This window comes from Ovis aries, chromosome 10, assembly GCF_016772045.2.
Source record: "Ovis aries strain OAR_USU_Benz2616 breed Rambouillet chromosome 10, ARS-UI_Ramb_v3.0, whole genome shotgun sequence".
In the NCBI taxonomy this organism is placed as follows: domain Eukaryota; kingdom Metazoa; phylum Chordata; class Mammalia; order Artiodactyla; family Bovidae; genus Ovis; species Ovis aries.
The window spans coordinates 16,958,157-16,982,536 of NC_056063.1; the positions used below are offsets into that span (position 1 = coordinate 16,958,157).

Consider the following 24,380-nt stretch of genomic DNA (forward strand, 5'->3'; position numbering starts at 1 on the left):
ATTCTTGTCTGGAGTCCCAGGCCAGAGAAGCCTGGCGGACTGTAGTCCCTGGGGTCCCAGAGTTGGACACGATTGAGCAGCCACACACGCCCAGTCATAGAGCTGCCTAATAGCATTTATAGTGTAGACGTGCTGTCTGTCCTTGTGAGATTTCCCAGAGCTGTCCCTTTTGCTTCTGCTTCCCACATGATAGGGTTAGTAATTTCTGTTACTCTGGGAAATTTCAGGTTCCAGGATAATGTTTGTATTTTATGATCATTTTAAAAAGCATTCATTTTTAAAAATTGTAATAAAATAGCAACATATCACATGAAATTTACCCTGTTAACCATGTTTAATTGTCCAGTTCAGTGGCACTGAGTACATCCACGTTGGTGTGTGCCAACGCCATCATCCATCCACAGAGCTCTTGCGAAACTGAAACTCTCTCCCCACTACACAATTCTGCCTTTCCCCGGCTTTTGGCAACTATTGTTCTAATTTCTGTCTCTATGAGTTTGACTCCTTTAGGAACCTTGTGTAAATGGAGTCATACAGTATTTGTCTTCTGGTGACTGGCTTATTTCACTTAGCATAATCTCAAGGATGACCCATGTGGTAGCGTGTGGCAAACTTTCCTCCCTTTTTAAAGTTGAATACTGTTCCATTGTATGTGTAGACCGCATTTTGCTTTTCCATTCATCCGTTGGTGAAGATTTGAATTAATTCTACCTTTTGACTATTGCAGTAATGCTACTTAAAGCATTCATGTTTCATAAGAAAATGAGTATTTTCCCTTTAAATTGGTATTTCTCATTTTAAAGATGAGCTGTTTTTATTATGTCTCAGAGCCAAATTTCTCTTAAAGGAAGTGGGAAATGATTCATTAGCTAAACAGAATCACTAGGGAATGGGTCATTTCACAGAAGCTGTAACCATTTAAGATGTTTTGTTTTGAGCAAATTTACATGAAAACATTAAAAAAATAGATACTGCCCTGCTCTCTTGAACACTTTAAATTTAAGATAGTTTAATTTTTGAATGTGTTAATTAGTCCTAGATTATTCAACATTGAGAATATTATTTTGGTGCTAAAACTACATTGTGCTATAATATTTGGAAGGGTTTTGACCATTAGATTTAGAATTTTTAAATTTAAAATACTGACATTTTAAAATGTGTATGTATATTTTACTCTTTGTTAATTTTTTTTTTTTGTTGTTGTTGTTAGAAGCACAGTTTCTTATGACCGCTTTTCTTTGTAGAATCTATTTGTTGCTTCTAAAACGCAGTGGTGCTAAACAGGCAATAATATCATTTGCTAGAATTATGTTGAAGAGGAAACAGCCTCTGAGTGAGCCATTTAGAGATTAAGTAAAATGATTATACTTTGGGACAGGAACCCCTTCCCCCACCAATTCTATCTATGGTGGTCTTTTACAATTATATTTCCTAATTTTTTGGGCAATGCTTTGGATAGGAGAGGTACCATAAAGAAATCAATTTTTGCTATCAGCATTTCAACAATGTATCTGTTCTATAAAAGGCTGTGTGTGTGTGCCAAGTCACTTCAGTCGTGTCTGACTCTTTGCGACCCCATGGACTCTAGCCCACCAAGCTCCTCTGTCCGTGGGGATTCTCCAGGCAAAAATACTGGAGTGGGTTGCCATGCCCTCCTCCAGGGGATCTTTCCCACCCAGGGATCAAACATCTCTTACGTCTTCCTCACTGGCAGCTGGGTTCTTTACCACTAGCACCGCTTGGGAAACCCTCATTCTGTGGGCTTAAATAGGTATCTACTGTTAATAAATTCACCAGACTAAGAGTCTGGATCTGTCATATTTTTTTTGGCATTTACCAAAACTAGCTTCTATTTCTTATTTCCTTCTTCTGCTTGGGAAGGGTAACGTTCAAACTAACTTACAAATTTTTCACTCATAATGCACCATTGTTTTTGTCTATTGTTTCATCTCTGATTTATTGTTATGAAGCATTTGTACATATGGTGTACTTCTTGTGCTTGTCGGCTAGATTTTAAACTCCTTCCCAGCCCAGGCCATTTTTCCTTGCTAGAAACACTGTATTCGGAACCCAGCATTAGCTAACATAATGACAGAGACCGTTCTTAGAGTCCCTCCCTCTGTGTGGATGCTGCTGTAAGGATTTGTGTGTATCATCTCATTTAGTCCTTCCAGTAACTCAGCGAAGCCAGTACTGGTACTGTCCTCATGTTACAGGTGAAGAAACTGAGGCATAGAGAAATTAAGTAATCATTTCCAAGTGCACACACTAAGTAGTGGAATCAGGGTTTGAGCTCAAGCTGTCTGACCGAAGAATCTCCTTTCCTACTACCTTCAATGAATATTTATTAAACTCTTACTGTATAGCAGTGAACAATGCAAAGATCCCAGCCTTCACAGAACTTACATTCTGGTTGAGGAAGAGAGAAAATGAACAACCAAAATACATGAATAAATGGTACGCTATGTTAGAAGGCTATCCAAGCGCTAAGACAGGAAAGAAAATGTAGAACAGAGGAAGGGGGAGGTAAGACAGACAAGTTGACATTTTAAGTAGATAATCAGGGACAAGTTCATGGTTCATACAGAGGAACTGTTTAACAATTCTCTAGTGTTTGACAAGATGATTTTTTTTTTTTTTTGATCTCTTAGAGATGTAGCTTGAGATCTTGACTGACTCACTCAAAACTTTGATGACTCCGTTTATTAGTTCTGCCTGTTTAACCCTGGAAGCGACGTGGTTTTATCTCCAGAGTCAGGATGAGGCAGCCCCTGGGCTCGCTCCACTGCCTGGGGCAAGTCTCTTACCAGAACACTCCCAAGTGTGCAGGTGTCTGGGGAGTGGGCTCTGGGTGCTGAATCGTGGGGCCGGGTGCCATGTCTGTCCTGGAGTGGGGAGGAAGGGGTGGTTAGACCCCTGGGACATTGTGCAGCGGTTCTTTAGAGAAGGATATCGCTGAGATTCTTCTAGAGAGACCCCTGCCTGCCTAGGGGAGGATGGATACGGATTGTCCAGACAGGGCACATGGCCCCAGACCACCTTCCATCCAAGCATTGTCTCTGAATTGTGGACCCAGCAAGGGACCGAGCAAGAGGGCGAAGGGGGCCTGGCCCAGAGGTCCCTTCAGTATTAGGAAGACAGTGGGGCCCGTATGCTTGTCTGTGGGTCAGGGGGTTAGATTTATGTGTGAAGGACACATACTTCCCCCAGTTACTAAGGCATCATGGAAGGCGCTAATACGCTAAAATTAACCTTCTATTCCCTGTTCCTTTTGCTCAGTGTGTCAGTCGTGCCCGACTCTTTGCGACCCTCATGGACTGTAACCCTCCAGGCTCCTCTGCCCGTGGAATTTTCCAGGCAAGAATTCTGGAGTGGGTTGCCCATTCCCTTCTCCAGGGGATCTTCCCAACCCAGGGATCAAACTCGTGTCTCTTGCAGCTCCTGCATTGGAAGGCAGGTTCTTTACCACTAGCGCCACCTGGGAAGCTGTGATCACATATTTACTCTCAGCTTAAAAGATGGATCGTTTGGTTTTTCTGGAACTGGGCATGATTGGACTCCAACAGGCCTTTCCTTCAGACCAGAAAGCGCGGACGTTGCAAATGAGGTTCCCAGCTGTCCTGGTCTGTCAGCCTTCTGCTCGTGGCTGTGGTGGCTGATAGATAACTCAGGATGTTGTTGTTGGAGGGGTGCGGCCGGTGGTGGTGGGGTCATCTAGCCCCTCCCAAGGCACAACTTTCCTTTTTTATACAAAAACAACACCGTGCCTCCGAGGCTGCTGACTGCACACCAGATTCCATTGACTGTTTTCCTATGCTCCTCTGCTTATTTTTATTCATTTGGCTACTTTATTTTAGGGCTTCGCAGAGCTTGTTTTGGCCAGGGCGAAACTTATTGTTTTATTTCTGGCTACCATGCTCTCATGTGAACGCTTCAATTAAGAAGCGGACGCGGGGAGGACGTGGTTCTGGGGTTCCGGTTTGCTGCCCGGCTGTTTGCCCAGAGCTGCAGTCGACCCCGCTCCCCAGGGCAAGCCGAGGCCTCTGGGCAGGTTTCCAGCAAGGACGGACTGAATCCAGCTCGGGATGGGCAACCAGGCCCTGATACACAGGCTCATCTCACTGGAGAAGATATTAGGACCTGGTCAAAGATCACTTGCTTCTAGTCCAGAGCTTTGATATCATTTCGTGGCTCCTCTCCAGGTATCAGAAATGGATTTTTTTTTTTTAAAGAAGAAAATGGATCTGTTTTTATTATTATTTTTAAAATTAGAGATACCCCACAAGAACAACTGACCTTCCCTAGCTGCAGTCCTACGAGGCTGAATCAGCGATGTTTGAAAACAGGGCTTTGGTGTCCTGCCTACTGGTTTAGTTCTTGCCTCTGCCACTTATTAGCTCTGTGTCCTGAGGCAAATTACATAACCTTTCTGGGCCTCAGTATCCACACATACTGGGGAGTGATCATTGCACCTGCTTTCCTAGGTTATGGTAAAGATTCAACAAGGAAAAAAACCTTATTTTCTATGATCATAGCCTACTGATGATATGTAAAACTCCACCGCAGATCAGATTTTTGTCGCTCCAGTCGTATCTGGAACTAGTTGAGCTGGGATTTAGACTAAGAATCTAATCAAACTGAATTGGTGTGGTTTTCTTTCCCAAGGCTGTTGTCTAAATCAGACTCTTCCCAGACCCAACCACTTGCCTCTAGGAGAGCGCCACCTGTTGGTGGGTCTTGGTTTAGATAGGAAGCTGAGAGGGTGAATCACCTGTGTTTCCCTTGGGATTATGGTTGTTCAGTCGTTCAGACATGTCTGCCTCTTTGCAACCCCATGGACTGCAGCATGCCAGGCTTCCCTGTCCTTCACCATCTCCTGGAGCTTGCTCAAACTCATGTCCATCAAGTCAGTGATGCCATCCAACCATCTCCTCCTCTGTCATCCCCTTCTGCCTTCAATCTTTGCCAGAGTCAGGGTCTTTTCTAATGAGTCGGCTCTTGCATCAAGTGGCCAAAGTATTGGAGCTTCAGCTTCAGCATCAGTCCCTCCAGTGAATATTCAGGGTTGATTTCCTTTAGGATTGACTGTTTGATCTCCTTGCAGTCCAAGGGACTCTCAAGAGTCTTCTCCAACTCCACAGTTCAAAAGCATCAGTTCTTCGGTGCTCAGCTTTCTTTATGGTCCAGCTCTCATATCCACACGTGACTACTGGAAAAACCATAGCTTTGACTAGACGGACTTTTGTTGGCAAAATAATGTCTCTGCTTTTTATTACACTGTCTAGGTTTTTCATAGCTTTTCTTCCAAGGAGCAAGCGTCTTTTAATTTAATGGCTGCAGTCATCATCTGCAGTGATCTTGGAGCCCAAGAAAATAAAGTCTGAAAATAAAAGGATAGTGGGGATCAACTAGCCATCCAGGGATGCCCGAATCACACCCCAATACTTCTGGCCATGGACCCCAGGCTTCAGGATTTTTAAAAGCTTTCTTCCTAAGTGATCCTAGTATACTAACGTGGTTGAGATATACTAGGAAGATATTTTATTTAGGAAAAGATTTCATAAGTGGCTTCATTCATAGCTCCATGTATTTATTACAGAATTAGAGCAGCACACAAGAAAAATAAACACAAATTCTTCATCCCTGTTTATCTCGAGTTTAAGAACTGACATATTCTATCATTCAGAACTTACTGGACTTTTCACAGCCCCTGATTCATTTGCCCAAGCTGGATTGGGTTGTATTTCAAAATAAAGATACAAATTGCGTTCTTAACACTTGCCTGTTATCTGTGAACTCTTATTCTTCCCGTCTGTCTGTAATTATTACTACAACCGCCTGGCTCCTGCTTCGTTTCTCTCTGCCTCCAGCAATGACCTGCCCTCTAAGAGTCCCAGTTAGAGACACTCAACGTCTGTGCGGGCACCCTGAACTGTCTGCTCATGACTTTAATTACAGCTGAATCCTGGATTTCTTTCTCTTCTTCCTTCTTGTGTGTTCTGTTTTTGTTTGTTTGTTTTTGGTTCTTTGTTTTGTTTTTAAAGAGGGATCAGACCATATTTTATTTCTTTGTTTTCAGATGACAGGAAAATTTTTGAACAAATTTTGTAAGACATTTTTCCTCATTGTTTATAATTGGGTTATCCACTCTGGATTATCAAAGTCAAAATGTCTTAATCCAGACTGACTTTCCTAGCCTTTCTGGGCATCTTTCCCATGGTGAGTTAGTGGATGCCCAAGGGTACAAAATAATGTCTGCAGGAGCCTCAGTAAATCATAGGAAAGCAAACCTGTTCCTTTTTTTTTTTTTTTTGGTACCCTCTTTCTTCCAGTAAGAAAGTTAGTTGAGAATTAGATGATATTCAGACCCAAGTAGGAAAAAATAAGTGACGTATTTGAAAACTCATTCTAACTCTTCAGTGAAACAGAGTGCTTATGTAAGATTAGGATAATTGGCAGTTTAAGCCAGTTTCTCCTTAGCAAGTTTCCTGTAACCACTTCCAGAGTTTAGTCCATCAGGTGCCGTTGTTTTTAGTACTTTCTTTTTTGAACGTAATGTTTCTGACTTTCTTGTCCTCTGGGTTTTTACACAGAACATGTTGACTTGATTTTTATTGTATTTTGGACAAATGAAATGCAGTGAAGATTTAATCGCCATATCTTCCTAATAATCTAGCTGTGGGCTACATGATCTGGCCATTACTCCAAGGAGCAAGGGTGGGTCCTTGTGGGGAACTTGGTCAGCCTTGGAGTTAGATATACTTAGCTGTGAATGCGGTTACTGATTTCTGTGGCTTTGGGCAAGTCACAGAAGCTTTCTGAGCCTAGTTGACTCATCGGTAGGTTGGTGATGCTCCTTCCATTGGTTTAAATGAGTTACTAGACACAAAGCTCCAGATACGGTGTCTGGCTCAGTGGGAGTGCTCAAGGGGCGAAAACAAATACCCACCTGGATTTTACCTCCTTATTTCTATCTTTTTTTTTTTTAAAGCCCAATAGGAACCTTTTACCTTATGGTTGAGGGTTTGCCTCCTTTTATCTATCAAATTATAAACTTAAAAAAAAAGTAGTCCTCTGTGTTTTTCTCTTCTACAGAAACCATGTACTTAGTAAATATTGATGAATCCGTCAATAATTTATCATCTGAATAGTGAATCTAAACAAATGGGAAAGGAAAACTTGTGATTTTTCTGTATTTCAGTTTTGTTTTAATTTAACCTAGGCAACTGTTTCTCTATAGGGATTGAAAGAGTCTAAGCTCCATGTAGGTTTTGTTATTTCCTCCCTTTTAATGCAGAGACTGGAACCCAAACCCAGGATGATAAGGGCATGTTACATAGGTAGATTCTCACTAACTCATTGGACATGGAGGTCTGTTCATTTGGTCTGTTCATTGTAGGCTAGGCATTCATGTGCCCACTGTTAACACCTTATACCTTTATTTATAATCAATAATACTCTCAAAAGAAAAAACTGGAAAAATCCAAAATAGCTCAGTTAAAGGATTAGGGTGATCCTGTAGCCAGATCCTGGACAGCTAATGGTTTTGCATGTGACTTTCCTATTGAAACTCTCAGAGACCTTAAAAGATGTTTATTGTAATGTGACTCATAGGAGAAGGGCAAGAAAGAAGTTAAGAGGAGAGATGATCCTATACTACTGCATGGTTCACTCTTAGTTTGACGACGTGTTTAAATAATTCAGAAAATACTTACATTTTTAGGATGAATCCTACTTGATCCTAGTATGTTAATCTTTTTAGCTAAGTGTTTAATTCTGTTGATTCATTTTAAATTTAGATTCACACATGTATTTAGAAGGGAGATTCATATATAGTTTCCTTGTTGTATACTTTTTTGTTAGATGATGATATCAGTATCATTTGTTACTATTTAAATAAGAATTTGAAAACTTTCCTTCCGATCACATGGTTTGAAATGGTTTAAATATGATCAGAATTGTCCCTTAAAATTTTCCCAGAATTCTTCCTCTGAAGGCATCTAACCTGCTTTTGTTTATTCATGTGTTTATCTATTGGAAGGTCATTTGGGGAGGTAGGTTTTTGATTTGTGTTTCATTAGTACGCACAACAGGTAGTGTGATTCCTTAAGTAAATCTGAAATATTATTTACTGAACATCTTCAGCTCATACTGATGAAGTCCTGCCTAACTGAGGGCGAGGTGATTTGTTGCTGTTGAGTCACTGTTTTCCGGAGTGGCAGCTCTTGTTTGTAATCAGTGCTTTATGGCGTTTTACAGTCATGCACACCATTCCTAGATTTGGACGCTAAGGACTATTGCATATTTTTATTGTTGAGATGGTGATGCTATCAATTGTATGCTTATATTACTGTGTAGACTGTTATTGCTCTTTATTTTAAATTGTCTTTATTTATTCATTTGTTTATTTGGCTTCATGGACTCTTAGTTCAGCATGTGAGCTCTCAGTTGCGGCTTGTGGGATCTCGGTCCCTGACCAGGGATGGAAGCCGGGCCCCCTGCGTTGGGAGTGCAAAGTCTTAGCTAGTGGGCCACCAGAGAAGTCCCCATTGCTACTGTCTTTGGTACACTTGGCCAAGGGGAACAGTTTTACCGCAAATCATGCAGCAGACACGGTATCCATCCTTAACAGACAACAGGGTTGTCTAGTACATTGTAGGTACTTAGTAATTCTGGTGAATGAAATACTTGCTTAGTATCTACTGTGTGTTTGTTTGGAAAAGGTATAAAAGACATGTTCTGAAAGACAATATGTTATGAATGCAAAATTGAATTAAATAGTTGAAATATTAAGGCAAACATGTGTATTCAGATATATTAAAGGATTCAATTTACATACTCATCTGGGGCAGAAACCATTTTCAGATGGAGAAAAAAGTAAATATTGATTCAGTTACCCTGTACCCGGCCTGAATTTACAAACTGATATAGAGAGCTAGAACTGTTTCAGTAGTATTTTTGTTTTTCCATATGAATGGGGCTGTAATGGTAGGAAATGGGAATCACAACTCTGTAGGAAGAGTGGTACAAAAAATAATGCTGATCTAAATTTAGATTATAATATTTATTTTAAAATGTGTTAAAGGTATTGATAGTTGATAAGATTGTATTGGATTATGTTGAAGATTTATTGACAAAATATTCTTTCCTTTTCTCTTAGATTTATCTAAAAACAGACTGGTTGAAGTTCCGATGGAATTGTGCCATTTTGTATCACTGGAAATTCTTAATCTGTACCATAATTGTATCAGAGTCATTCCAGAGGCCATCATTAATCTGCAGATGCTGACTTACTTAAATTTAAGGTAGGTTGACACCTTTTAGGTAACCAAATTTAATTAAAAAAGAAAAAAGATCACTTGCATTTCTGTCAATTTTTTTCTCTCTGATCGTTTGTGATCACCCTTTGAAATAAATCACATGAAGATTATTGAAGAAATATCTTTTATAATACGTTTGTAGTGCCGTTAATATTGTTTTGGGTGCTTGACTTCTCAATGTCAATAGGGCAAGATGTTTTGGCTTCTTAAGATAATTGATACAGCATGATTTATGCTTTTTGTCTTTTTGATACTTGGAAGGTTGTTGGTCTGTTTTCTTCAGATATTGACATAGATTTTGGAGGAGGAAGGCTGAAGGAAGTGAGAAAGGATTGATGGTTGAGGCAAATTAGGGCCTTCCTGGTTCTGGAGGTATTGGAACCATTGGATTTGCTACCCAGAGGTGACTGAACCTGTTCACCTTAGGTCACTAGAGAAGGTTGAGGAGGAGCACTGAGCCACTTTAGCCAGATCTGACTTTGCTGTCTTTAGCCCATTAAATTAGGTCAGTGTTTGCTGAGTCTGGGTCAGTGGTCTGTACTGACTCTGATTAAGCACAACACAGTGTAACCTATTAATGTACTGAGTAGCCCTGAAGTTACGAAAACTAAGAGTTTTAAGGCCTAACTTTTAGACTTCCACTGCTGTGACTGTCAGCTTTTCTGGCCTGATTTTGACTCCTTGATACTCAAATCCTGGCTCACATCTGGGATATCAGGAGAGAGGGGGAGCTGTTTTATCAAGTCTGTCTCTACTATTAAAACACAGTTGCAGAGTTCAAGCCTGAGTAGCCATCACTGTTGCCAGTTGTGTTATCTTCCTGTGCAAAGGATAGAACCTGACTAGCAGGGTTGGTGCAGTGTAACAAATATGGCAACCTTCAAGGAGCAAGATTCTCAGTAAACCAGGTATAGTATTAATTTATGATCGAGAATAATGTCACTTATATTTTAGAGTTTTTATTTGTTTGTTTGGTTTGGTTTACCACTGATAGTTAGTTAGAAGCCTTTTGCAGCTTTCTTTGTTGTCAAAACCGGGTTTCCTTTGCATTTCATTAGGACTGTATATCTTTTCCCTTGGGAGTGAAAAATAAATCCTAGTCATGTTTTTAAGTGGCCTTTATTTCATTTTTGGTAAATAAGATGTAGGCTATTATTATTATTACTGCTAGAAGCTCAACAGAGCCAACTTTCATATTTTCCAGGTTTCTAGTTCATTTGAGTTATCTTGTATAAGAACCATTCATACCATTTCTGCTGCAGCAGAATATTAATTACCTGGAATTGCCTGATGGAGCCAGCATAGTGATGTCTATAGATATGGCTTATTATCTCCCTAAAACATCCGTCTTCTAGTCCCAGCCCACATAGGGGAAATAACCCAAGAGCATATGTAGTTGGTCTGTTTATTTTACTTAGCTACCCCTGATACTTTCACCTCCAGCAGCCTGCTTGCAACAAGTAAATAGATTTAACTTTGCATTGTTGTACAGTATTAAATATATATACACTGAGAACCTTGGGGTAACGGATGACGTATTTCTTCTGGCATGATATAAACTATAAAATTCTACAAATACTAGGGAATCTAATCTCAGCATTTATATTTTGCTTTAAAAGCAGTAATAAAATTGTTTTTGATAGGATAATTTTTATGTTGAGGCTAGTTGAAGGCAGAATAATGTTACTGTTCTCAGATGGTAGAAAGACTATATTGGAATATGAATCTCAGGAGTCTTTCAGTTAAGAACAGAGAGAATTTATTGGAACTGTTAACGGTTGAAGTTGTGTTTGGCATATTGTAAACAGTTTTGTGTTGTATTTCTAGGTAAAAGAAAGGAAAGAAGTAAAGGGGTCATTAAGCACCCATCTTTTTAAACTTTGTTTTCTTCTTATAATGGTCTCATTTCTCATTTGATTTAATTTGTCTATTTTTGGTCCCATTTATATGGTGGTGGTTTAGTCACTAAGTCGTGTCCGACTCTTACAACCCCATAGACTGTAGCCCACCAGGCTCCTCTGTTCATGGGATTCTCCAGGCAAGAATACTGGAGTGGGTTGCCATTTCCTTCTCCAGGGGATCTTTCCAACCCAGGGATCATTTATGTAGGTCATTTTAATTTTGTTTTGGTTTTCTTTGCTCACATTTCCTACTTTAATATTACCATCTTTTAAGACATATTCTGTAGTGTTGAATCATAACTCTTCAAAGGAATTGATAAATAAATGGAGGAAATTAAGAAAAATATATCTCTTACTTTTCAGAGATACTCTGAATATGTCAACGTGTATGAAAAATGTATGTGTCTCCTCTAAAATCTTTGAAAGTCTGGTGATATATATACATACATATATATATATATGTATATATGGTTTTCTTTGGTGACTTCTATCACATTTTCTTTAAGAATGTAACCTGAAATAGCAACACTATTTAGCAATTTTTAAAGTGAGCAGGAGATGGTCATCTTTTCTGTTCATTTATAAGACCTTTAACTCCTGTTTGATTATTAGGTTTTTGAAATGAAAATTCTAGGAATAAGACCTTTGGAACCGAGTTTTTTCTTTGTGGGAGAGATTAGAGGTAGAATGTTAAATTTGCCTAAATGGTTTATTGGTAGCTTCTGAAATGGTGGGTGACTGTCACATCTGTTTATCTATAAGTGTGTAATACAATAATATCTAGGAAATGCCAGTGGCATCTAGTTAAACTGTAAGTCTTCTAAGAGATGTTGAGTAATAACATCCCATGATAGTAGTGTTGTCTGTGTGAGTTCTTTCTGTCTTCAAGCTACCATCTCCACTCCCAGCCACCACCACCCCCACTCTGAAGGCAGCTGGTAACCAGAAGGAATTTAGAATGTTGTGCTTGTCTGTGATCATGACAGATGTCCCCTTCACAACAACCAGGGTTGGGCACTGTGGCCTCTTCGTGTCTTTCTCATGAAAACTTAAGTCAACAAAATAAAATGAATGGGTGTGGTAAAGAGGCATGGTAGAATTCTGTTGACTCCTGGCCTTCAGAGAGAAGCTGCCAATCCACTTCCTAGGAAAAGAGGCAAGATGCTCAGGATGCTGCAAAAAGTACTGCTTTGTAGGGGAGCTGCCGATCCCCTTTCAGTCCAGGTTTTGTGTGTGTATGTGTGTGAGATAATTACAAATTGGGTATTATGCCAATGAAGAAAGCTCTTTTTCAGTAGTCCATCTAATCGAGTGATTATTTTTTATTTGAAGTATAGTTGATGTACAGTATTAGGTGTTGCATGTGTACAACACAGTGAGTCACAATTTTTAAAGGTTGTGCTCCATTTATAGTTATTATAAAATATTGGCTATATTGCTTGTATGGTACAATATATCCTCATAGCTTTTTTATTTTCTAAACTCTGTTTATTTGGCTGTGCTGGGTCTTGGTTGTGGCATACGGGATCTTTGTTGCCATGTGCAGGTTCTTAGGCATCTGAGATCTAGTTCCCTGACTAGGGATAGAACCCAGGCCCCCGGCATTGCGAGCTTGGAGTCTCAACCACTGGACCACTGGGGAAGTCATGCTTATTTATTTTATACATAATATTGGGTGGGCCAAGAAGTTCGTTTGGGTTTTCCTGTAAGATGGTACAGAAGAACCTGAACGAACCTTTTGGCCAGCCCAGTAGCTGCTGCCTCTTAATCTCCTAGCCCCGCATTGCCCCTCCCCATGCCCTCATCCACGGGTAACCACTGGTTTGTTTTCCATATCTGTGAATCTGTTTCTTTTTCATGATGTTCACTAGTTTTAGAGTCCACATGTAAGTGGTATCATACGGCATCTGAAAAGATATCTTCTAGATAGAAGCATTTAATCAAATCAATCGTTTAATCTAAACTGTAACTAATTTAGATGTGTTGGGGAAGTCAGTATACATTTCAGAAAATTAAGAAAATCCTGTAAATTACTTTTGAGTGCACAGTGTAGACTGGGTCAGATATAGCACGGTCTGAAATAGCTTTAACAGATAGGCAAGCCAGCAGACTATATCAATGAATACCCCCAAACACTTTCTTTTCCATAGTACACCTAGGATTTTTCCTCTTACTAACTAGAAAGAAAGAGCTGCTGGAGAAAATAACACAGAGAAGCTGCTTTTCAAATTCCACAGATTTCATGTTTCTGTGCATAACATTAGACATGGTCTCACTGTATTTTTTAATTGTTTTCTTTTTTAAAATAAATCACATGGAGAAACTGCTGATTTTTGTGTGTTCCAAAACAAGAGACATGTCCTGTGAAGCCACTTTGAACGTATGGGAACCATTCAAAATTGATGACACCCTCTGGGATGCATTGCATATTCCAGCCGAATAAACAGTCATAAATATTTGATGGCGTTGTGATGAAGCCAGTAGAGGTGATGGTGGTGGTGTGTCACTGCGTCTGTAGCTTCTTGGCTGGTAGGATCTCTCAGTGGCATTATCTTTAAATGTCAAATGGCTGTTTGGTGCCAGCAACCCAATTCCCATCTTAGACTAGAGATGGGTTTAATTAGTACATGGAAAGAAAACCTTTATTGTAAAACACAGTTAAAAACACTTCGCTGTTTCCTATTTTTGCTCTCGCCGTAGAAATGTCCTGTTTGTGGAAAACATTACTTTATTGCTGTTTATGTAGTGTGCCTTTGAAGAAACTGGGCTTGTAATCTTTTCTTCTTGGTGTTTACAACAAAAGGTTATGTTGATTTAATATATGTGCCACTGTGTCTTTTCCTGTTAGAAAGTGTCTTAATCTGAGAAATGTGGCCAAGAACAATATAAGTGATTAAGCAAGACTTGTTCCTATATCGGAACAAACACTTTGAACCTGGGTTACACGGGAAGACCTCACAAAGTGTAAAACCTATTTTAAGCAGTTGGAGAGGTTGTTGTTGATGAGACTCATGAAGAAAATGTACCTTAGAAAGTTTTTAGAAGAACGCAGAGCAGAAAAGCTTTTGGCAAGTGTCTGGGTGTTGTGAATGAAACTAGGAATAGGGAGCTTAGCTTCAAAGTTTCATCTCAGAGATTTGGGGGAACAGAAGCTGCCCCCAAAAGGCACAGAATTTGATCATAGTGTTTCCAGAACTCTTGGTTAGTGGTTTTACTTTTCTGGGGTGAAATGCACAGAGCCAGGAACTGGTTTATTCATTAGAAGCCCCTTTCTCTGCCAGCATCTTAGGTATTGCCTGTAAAGAAGCGGGCTGTCTCTTGAGCAGAATGTTATCACACCATACAAGGAATCTTTTTTGGCTATTTTTTCTGAAGCCTGGCATCCTTTTTGGCTGCTAAACAATGTGCAGAAAGAGCCAGCTTCCTGATGGCTGTATATAACCTGCATCCCCACATTCCTTTGGGGGCTCATTGGGAGAATAATCTTTAATCCTCAGACTGTAGCTCTCTATTTGAAGGACTTGGGGGAAGCATCCTGCATGCTAGGCTTGCCTTAGAAAGCATAGATTTTATAATTTTTGTTATGAACAAAAACTAATTTCATTGTTTCTAAGAATCTTAATTTTATCCCTGAGAAATACAGCTTCTCCTTGCATTGACCTTCCTGAAGAAACTCTCAATTATAGGATAGTATTTTTGTCTTTCTAGAAACAGAGAAAATGGGTGATGTCTTCTTAAACTGGAAAAAAGGAGAGGAGTTTTGCTCATTCAAGCTTGTATCACTCTTTCTTTTATGAAGATCATAGGAGCTTTTCTCATTCAGACTTGTATTGCTCTTTCTTTTTATCTGGTTTAAAGGGGAAAGGAGAATATTTAGGTATATATATATATAGGTATATGTATATATATATACAGTTTTATACAGTTTTAGGTATATATATATACCTTTGGGTATATACACACACACACACATATATATATATTTGGAACTGGCCTTTGGTAACTGGGTTGTGCTTTGTGAAATGACTGATCAGCAGGAAGACACCAAAATACAATGAACCATGTTGGAATTTGGAAGTATCATCTTAAAATTTGAAAATGTTTCCCATAGACTGCTGGAGTAGAAAGTGGTCATCAGAGGCACCCATCGCAGGAGCAGCAACTTGGGGTTTAAGCCTTGCCTTTTCTAATGTGTTTTCTGGGCATTTGTTTTTAAGGTGGAACCTTTAGGCAATAGCCCTTAAAATTTTTAGTTCATATTTATAAATTATTGTGCAGGGAAAGTTATTAGCATTGGTAGTTGAAGGGCTTTATTAAATGTGAATATGTTCATAATAGGTATTTCTTATCAGACTCCATTCCTGTTAGTATAGCCTAAGCTTGGCAAGACTTCCAAAAGGGATTTTTCCATTCTACATATCACCTGATCACAGACGTGGTTTTAGATCAGTGTTTGTATTTAAAAAAAAAGAACAGAGGAACACAAAAGGGGCATTATGGCTTATGATAGCTAGACTGCTGTCAGAATTTGTTGGGTTTGTTTTCAGTTCTGCTTCTGCTCTTAATAAAATCTTTAAGATCTTTGTGCTGCAGATTTGCTTTCTGAAAATAGGATGAACACTCTCTCCCAATGCCCTGTATAAATTTTCTTGTTTGTGTTCATTCTTAACGTTTTTTCTGTTAGCCCCAAATGAACATGCTGCAGATTACATTTCTATTTCTCATCAGATGGACCAAAGCTCTTTGAAACATTGCCGTTTCATCAACAACAAGCTTATAGTTCCTCCAAGAATGTTACAGTTTACCAAGTTTTATAACAGGTGTAGTAGATGAAAAAATTTTCACCATTGTCATCATCATCACCTCCACCTCATTGCTTCTTAATAGCTAAATATGATTGAGCTGTTACACTGTCATATTTGAGCCCTTCAACAACTCTTTACTTGAGATAGGAAATAGGAAAGTGATGCATCCCTAAAACACATTATTTCATAAATAACAATCGCGGGAATTAGGGAAGCTTATTTCTGTGGCCTTCACTGTTTGCTCAGCACTTTCCCCGTTCTCATCTTGTTTGCTCTGTTGCATTCCATGCCCTTTGGACCATTTCAGAATTGTAAACATAGTTTATGAATTAAAACACATAGTTAGAGAATTTTCCAGTAGGCCAACCTAAATATTTAAATAAGGGAATTAAAAATATTCATGCTACTCTATCCATGCTTTAAAAATTTTTAATGCTTATAAATTTGTGCCTTTCTTTTTCCCTTTTTATTTTTTTTCAGAAGTCTGTTTTTTGTGTATGTTTTAAAATTTCAATGAATAACTCTATTGATATTTTCTTTCCCATGAATTTCTGATACTGTCATATTTCCTTTGGTCTACTTTCTAATAGTTTTAGTCTTTTTTTAATTTATGGAGCTTCCAGTTATTGTTCTTTTCTTATAGGAGCATTTAAGGCCCTGGGTTTCTCTGTTTTTAGTGTTTTAGCACTCAAGTTTAGGTGATTCCTAGAAGTTTTTATATATAGTATTTAAAAAATTCACTCCTAAATCATTTCTGATTTCCCGTGTTTCATTTTTGACCCATGAGTTTTCTGTAGAATAGATTTTAATAGTTGTCTTTTAAAATTGATTTTTAATTGCATTACATTTGGAGGATGTTTTGTTTGACATTGGTTCTTTAGGTTGGGCGATATTTGCGCTATAGCCCATGCATAGTTAATTTTGTAAATATTCCACATAAACTTGGAAAGAATGTATGCTAAGTGTTGTGGACTGGATTCTAGTGAATCCACTAAGTGTAACTTACTGTTGCTTTTGCATCTCACTTATTTTAGGGGTTTGCTCTTTTATAGCATGCATTCCTCAGTAGTGCCTTCAGGGAGAGTATATGAGTGCAGCCTTTTTCTGAAATGACTTTCTTTACTCATTTTTAAGATTCAACTGTTTGTATACAATTTTCATTTGTACTAATATAACGTTTTAAGTTGACAGCTCTTTTCTATTGTGTTTCAAAGATATTAGATTTTCTGGCCTCTGTTTTGCGTTTGTAGAAAATCTTCTATATTTTTTCATTTGATTTCTTCTCATATCTGTCTTTGGTGCTTCTGCACTTTATGCTATGATATGTACAGAGATATATTATTTAGATTTATCTGACTGTACACTTAATTTTGCTTCCTAAGTCTAAAGATTCATGTCTTTCATAATTCTAAAAAAAAAAAGTTATTACCTTTTTAAATACTGCACCTTCCTCTATTTCTCTGTTACTTCTATTTTTTTAGTGTACTCCCTGTAGGTTAGATGTCAGACTTCTCATTCTCTCACATTTTTAGTCTCTTTGTTAGTTCTCATTTCTTTATATTTGGGTAATATTTTTTAAGCATGACTATGCCTTTAACATATCGAGAGTGAAAGTGCGGTTAAGTGTGAAAGCAGGAAAAATGGTAGTACCATGAGATTCCTTAATGGAAAAGAGTCGTAGCAATTGAGATGCATGGCCTAAGAACTGTGCACTTGACTCATTAGTGAAATCTGATGCACTCTCTTCTGCTTCCAGTGGGATACTTTGTTGGTTGCCTGAAAACAAATCGACACAGTAAGTTCCCTACCTGCAAAACTTCAAGTCACAAACTTTCAAGTATATGCACTTGTGTTCGCGTGTTCAGTCCCATGAGTCGGTTGTGTGTCTGGTGTTCAGTCCCGTGAATCGGTTGTGTGTCTGGTGCACGTCGTCGTGTGCCTGCATCCTCTACAGATGGCTGCAGTTTGGGGCACTGTACAGTACTGTGTAGAGTGCAGTACTGCCGTCTCCCGCCTCCTCCCCCTCCTCTAGTCCGCAGCTCTTCCTTCCTGTTTCCTCGATGCCAGCCCCCGTATGCCAGCTGTTGTGCTGTACTACTGTACTTTTCAAGGGCCTGTGCTATAAGATTGAAAATGTTTTCTTTTTTGTGTTTGGTTTTTATGCATTATTTATGTGAAAGGTATTGCAAGCCTATTACAATGCAGTACCATATAGCCAATTGTGTTAGCTGGGTACCCAGGCTAACTTTATTGGTTTTATGAACAAATTAGACTCAGGAATGTACTTTTGGAACACACCTCATTCATTTGTGAAGGACTCTATGGTGCTGAATTTCTTTGACTTTTTTTTTTTTTTAAATTATAAAACTTGATGAGAACTAGTCTTGTTCCTTTTGGCTTTATATTGAAGTTTGTGACAATTTGACTTCCTAATCTTCAATCTTGTCTTTGTTGATCTCTGCCCCACACCCCACCTCCTTTTAAAAAAATCTTGTCAGCATCCTCATGCCTTCTTCCCTGAAATTAGGGCTTTAAGGAAGTAGGTTTTGACTGCAGTGTGGAGGTCTAGTGGCCAAGCCAGGGTTCTGCTTTGGTTCTCTTTGCGTTCTTACTTGCTTGTAGTAACAGTTACAGTAACTGGACAAATAAAGTTTTTGTAAGAGTTGTTTTTGAGAAAAAGAAACACCGTATTGGTTTCCTTGGGTTCCCAATCCAGATCTAAATGCATCACTTTATGTTCAAAAGCAATAAAACGTATGCTGTAGTGGCTAGAACATTGCAGAATATGATGTTAAAAATATTATCCTATTTCTGAAAGGAATGCTTGTGCTCTAAGAACTTAGGAAGGAGAAATGTTGATAAAATAATGTAGCCAAGAGTTTCGGCATATGTAATAGTCTCAAATGACATTTTTTTCAGGGATGAGAAATAAAGTCAAGAATAAATACGTATTCTGTAGTTCTTTATCTACAAAGAGTTGAGGGATTGGGTGCTTAGGATTCAGGAGGACTCATCATGAAGAGGGCAGTTTATTCTGTAAGGCTTTGTATTTCGTCCTCTGTTATTTCTTGGAATACCTGTGTACTCTCTGTAGCAGATGGACTGTCAGAACAGATGCCATGACATGATCTGTCTGAATTCAGTTCAGTTCAGTCGCTCAGTTGTGTCTGACTCTTTGCGACACCATGAATTGCAGTACACCAGGCCTCCCTGTCCATCACCAACTCCTGGAGTTCACCCAACTCTTGTACATCGAGTCAGTGATGCCATCCAGCCATCTCATCCTCTGTTATCCCCTTCTTCTCCTGCCCCCAATCCCTCCCAGAATCAGGGTCTTTTCCAATGAGTCAACTCTTCGCATGAGGTGGCCAAAGTACTGGAGCTTCAGTCTCAGCATTGGTCCTTCCAATGAACACCCAGGACTGATCTCCGTTAGGATGGACTGGTTGGATCTCCTTGCAGTCCAAGGGACTCTCAAGAGTCTTCTCCAACACCACAGTTCAAAAGCATCAGTTCTTCGGCACTCAGCTTTCTTCACAGTCCAACTCTCACATCCATACATGACCACTGGAAAACCATAGCCTTGACTAGACGGACCTTTGTTGGCAAAGTAATGTCTCTGCTTTTCAATATGCTATCTAGGTTGGTTATAACTTTCCTTCCAAGGAGTAAGCATCTTTTAATGTCATGGCTGTAATCACCATCTGCAGTGATTTTGGAGCCTACCAAAATAAAGTCTGACACTATTTCCACTGTTTCCCCATCGATTTCCCATGAAGTGATGGGACCAGATGCCATGATCTTAGCTTTCTGAATGTTGAGCTTTAAGCCAACTTTTTCACTTTCCTCTTTCACTTTCATCAAGAGGCTTTTTAGTTCCTCTTCACTTTCTGCCATAAGGGTGGTGTCATCTACATATCTGAAGTTATTAATATTTCTCCCGGAAATCTTGATTCCAGCTTGTGCTTCTTCCAGCCCAGCGTTTCTCATGATGTACTCTGCATAGAAGTTAAATAAGCAGGGTGACAATATACAGCCTTGAGATACTCCTTTCCCTATTTGGAACCAGTCTGTTGTTCCATGTCCAGTTTTAATTGTTGCTTCCTGACCTGCATACAGGTTTCTCAAGAGGCAGGTCAGGTGATCTGATATTCCCATCTCAGAATTTTCCACAGTTGATTGTGATCCACACAGTCAAAAGCTTTGGAATAGTCAATGAAGCAGAAATAAATGTTTTTCTGGAACTCTCTTGCTTTTTTTTCTTATGCTTATTCTCTGAATGGTGAGATCCAAATAGCTAGAAGATTTGGGTCATTTTGAGAGTTGGATCATTGGGAACTGTGTTGTCTTGTAATCTCAGCTTATCTACCTTATCCTCCTGAAATCAGGCAGTGTTTTTCTGAAACTCCATTTGGCAACTGGCAAACCTTTGCAGAAAGGGATGGGAAAATGATATAAGAAAATTGATCCATTCTACTGAGTGTGTAGTCCTTCTGTTCATAAAAAGAGAATAAGAGAACCAGAGAAAGTCTGCCTTCCAAATTCCCTAGGAGAAAAGAAGTTACTTATTTCCAACCACAGTGAATGCCATTAGCTCCATTAGAGTGTAAGTAGGAGATTGTTGTTGTTTAGTCGCTGAGTCGTGTCAGACTCATTACAGCCCCATGGACTGTAGTTGGCCACTCTCTTCTGTCCTTGAGAGTTTCTAGGCAAGAAAACTGGAGTGGGTTGCAATTTCCTACTCCAGGAGATCTTTCAGACCCAGGGATCGGATCCACGTCTCTTGCATTGGGAGGTGGATTCTTTACCACTGAGCCACCGCCATTTCCTAAAAATATACTCCACGGAAAAGCTTCTGTTGGATGATAACAGGTACACCTACTTAAGAAAAGTCCATGTATCACTCTATCAGAACTCTTCTCCTTTCTTTGGTGAAAATGAAAGTGTTAGTCACTCAGTTGTGCCCGATTCTTTGCAACCCCATGGACTGCAGCCCACCAGGCCCCTCTGTCCATGGTATTTCCCAGGCAAGGATACTGGAGTAGTTTGCCATTTCCTTCTTCAAGGGATCTTCCCAACAGGGATTGAACCCAGGTCTCCTGCACTGAGCTATAGGGAAGCCCCCTTCTTTGGTGAGGTCTGTGTATGAGCATCTCCTAGAAAGTGCTTTTCAGAACATCTGTTTCTAAACAGGGATTTAGCAGAATGCTGTATCACCTAGAGAACTCTTTGGGAACTGACCTCATGCCTAAAAGAGAATGAGGTTAAAAAGCATATGCCTTAGTGATGTCTTGTTCAGAGGCCAAGGAATCTGTATGGACTGGATGTGTTGAAAGATAAGACGAAATGTGAGTAGAGAAGAGAAAGGCCCTGGGAAACACTATAATATACAGTGTGTTCACAGAGCTGCCACCCAGGCTGATTTATTCTTTATTTAGCACATTTAAAATATGTATGTATTTATTATTAATGATTATTAAAATAGGCAATCCATTTTGAGAAACAGATAAGTACTGAAAAGTGCAGAGTGAAAAGTGCATCACTCACCCACTAGTAGTCAGGTTTAAGACTGTTTCCTTCTCCTCAGCTCCTTAGTAAGACTGAACTTTCTCTGGAGTGGGGTGGAGGGATATTTTCAGTTTCTGAGAGCTCTGTATTACATAATGAGGAAAAGAATCACCTTGACCAAAAGTCTGTAGCAGCTGTATCTTTAAATTAAATTGTCTGTACTGAGATTTTATTGGTGAAACACCACCAGACTTCCTCTAAAACTAATCACCTGTTAAAGATAATTCTTTAAAAAAATAAAAGATAAAACTATAACTCTCATACAAATGTAAAATGTACATCTGTGAAAGTTTCACACACACACACACACACACTCTAGTGGACTTGCTGAAATGAGTTGACACGTAGTTGCAAAGCTGGTCAGTATCCAGAGGGCAGAAGTCAGCTGCAGCTCCTCTGCACTCCTCATGATTCATCTATATTTCTATGAACAGAAATGATTTGCACTATGATCATTTCTGCAAACACAAAGTTGTAAAATAACTTGAAGTCAGTGAAAGAGATCATCTGGAAGGATGTGCTAGACAAGACCCTCCACGTAGTTTATGTCTGTATCAAAATTACTTACAGTTTTTTCCTGATATGCCAAGTAATTTATATTACCATGTGCAAGAACTGTGTCACTGTGTGAACTATTTGAACAGGACTGTAGGTAGAAGAGGGGCTTTCCTGGTGGCTCAGCAGTAAAGAATCTGCCTGCTATGCAGGAGACACAGGAGATGCGGGTTCAATCCCTAGATCGGGAAGGTCACCTGGAGGAGGAAATAACAACTCACTCCAGTATTCCTTTTTATTATTATTAATTTATTCATTTTAATTGGAGGCTAATTACCTTACAATATTGTGGTGGTTTTTGAAAGATGGTCAGAGACATTACTTTGCCAACAAAGGTCCATCTAGTCAAGGCTATGGTTTTTCCAGTGGTCATGTATGGATGTAAGAGTTGGACTGTGAAGAAAGCTGAGTGCCGAAGAATTGATGCTTTTAAACTGTGGTGTTGGAGAAGACTCTTGAGAGTCCCTTGGACTGCAAGGAGATCCAACCAGTCCATCCTAACGGAGATCAGTCCTGGGTGTTCATTGGAAGGACCGATGCTGAGGCTGAAACTCCAATACTTTGGCCACCTCATACGAAGAGTTTACTCATTGGAAAAGACCCTGTTGCTGGGAGGGATTGGGGGCAGGAGAAGAAGGGGATGACAGAGGATGAGATGGCTGGATGGCATCACCGACTCGATGGACATGAGTTTGAGTGAACTCCAGGAGTTGGTGATGGACAGGGAGGCCTGGCATGCTGCGATTCATGGGGTCACAAAGAGTCGGACACGACTGAGTGACTGAACTGAACTGAACTGAACTGAATGATGACCCAATATGCAAGACAGCAAAAGAGACACAGATGTAAAGAACAGACTTTTGGACTCTGTAGGAGAAGGCGAGGGTGGGATGATTTGAGAGAGTAACACTGAAGCATGTATATTACCACTCCAGTTTTCTTGCCTGGAGAACCCCATGGACAGAGGAGCCTGGCATTCTAGAAGGTTGCAAAGAGTAGGACACAACTGAAGTGATGGAGCACGCATGTACTCGTAGGTAGAAGAAAAAAATAAAGAGATGTTCAGGAGGGACTGGGAAACTTCTTTCACATCCTGTATTCCAGACTGTGAGAGGCCATTTGCATGTAGTAGGTGGGGAAGACCGAAGACAGCGTGGGGGTGTTTTGAAGGCCGCACATTGCTTTCACTTTTGTGTGGCCAGTCATGTAAATGGGTGATCTTCAGGGAGTTTGAGAAAACTGTTACCTCTGGTGCATTAGTCTTAGGAAGAGATCCCGTGATGTCAGGATCAGGAGAGAACAGCCTAGGGGCCTTGGCAGAGGCAGCCTTTGAGCATCTGACAGCGGTGCCCAAATCTGCAGACACTTGTTTCAAGAGTTATCACCAGCAGTCTGGAGTCCTTCATTTGCCCTTACAGGATAAGATCCATACAGGATGTCTCGCTTTCTTTATTCCTTGTGCTCATGCTCAGTCGCTTCAGTCGCGTCCAACTCTTTGCGACCCCATGACTGCAGCCCGTCAGGCTCCTCTGTCCATGGGGATTCTCCAGGCAAGAACACTGGAGTGGGTTGCCATGCGCTCCCCCAGGGGATTGCCCCAACCCAGGGATCAAACCCAGGCCTCCCACCTTGCAGGTGGAGTCCTTACTGGGTGAGCCGCAAGAGTCACTAATTTTTTTTTATTAGTGCCTATATGTGGAATGAAGAAAACTGGTGTAGATAATCTCATTTACAAACAGAAAGACAAGAGACATAGAGAACAAATGGGGAAAGAGGCGTGGTAGGAGGAATTGGGAAACTGGGGTGACACATAGACACTATTGAGAGTGCCAGTTCCTAGGCAGGTGGATAAGAAGCCTGGGATCCCTGAGGAGGGGAAAGGGGTCTGGGGTTCTCAAGGAAGAGGAAAAGACAAACTTTTTTTCTCTACACTCCTTGCTGCTGCTAAGTCGCTTCAGTCGTGTCTGACTCTGTGCAACCCCATAGACGGCAGCCCAACAGGCTCCCCCATCCCTGGGATTCTCCAGGCAAGAACACTGGAGTGGGTTGCCATTTCCTTCTCCGATGCATGAAAGTGAAAAGTGAAAGTGAAGTTGCTCAGTCGTGTCCAACTAGTGGTGACCCCATGGACTGCAGCCTACCAGGCTCCTCCATCCATGGGATTTTCCAGGCAAGAGTACTGGAGTGGGTTGGCATTGCCTACTCCTTAGACTCACCTAAAGTGATTTTTT

At 40.0% G+C, this 24,380-nt stretch overlaps 1 protein-coding gene across 4 annotated transcripts in view; it reads left to right on the plus strand.

The window, feature by feature from the left end:
- Positions 1–24,380, plus strand: part of LRCH1 (leucine rich repeats and calponin homology domain containing 1) — a 220,934-nt gene that overhangs the window by 102,613 nt on the left and 93,941 nt on the right. For all 4 annotated transcript variants that reach the window (XM_027973552.2, XM_027973554.2, XM_027973551.3 and 1 more), the window contains exon 2: positions 9,161–9,305. In XM_027973552.2, the coding sequence (XP_027829353.1) occupies positions 9,161–9,305 (145 nt within the window). The remainder of the gene's footprint in view (positions 1–9,160; positions 9,306–24,380) is intronic.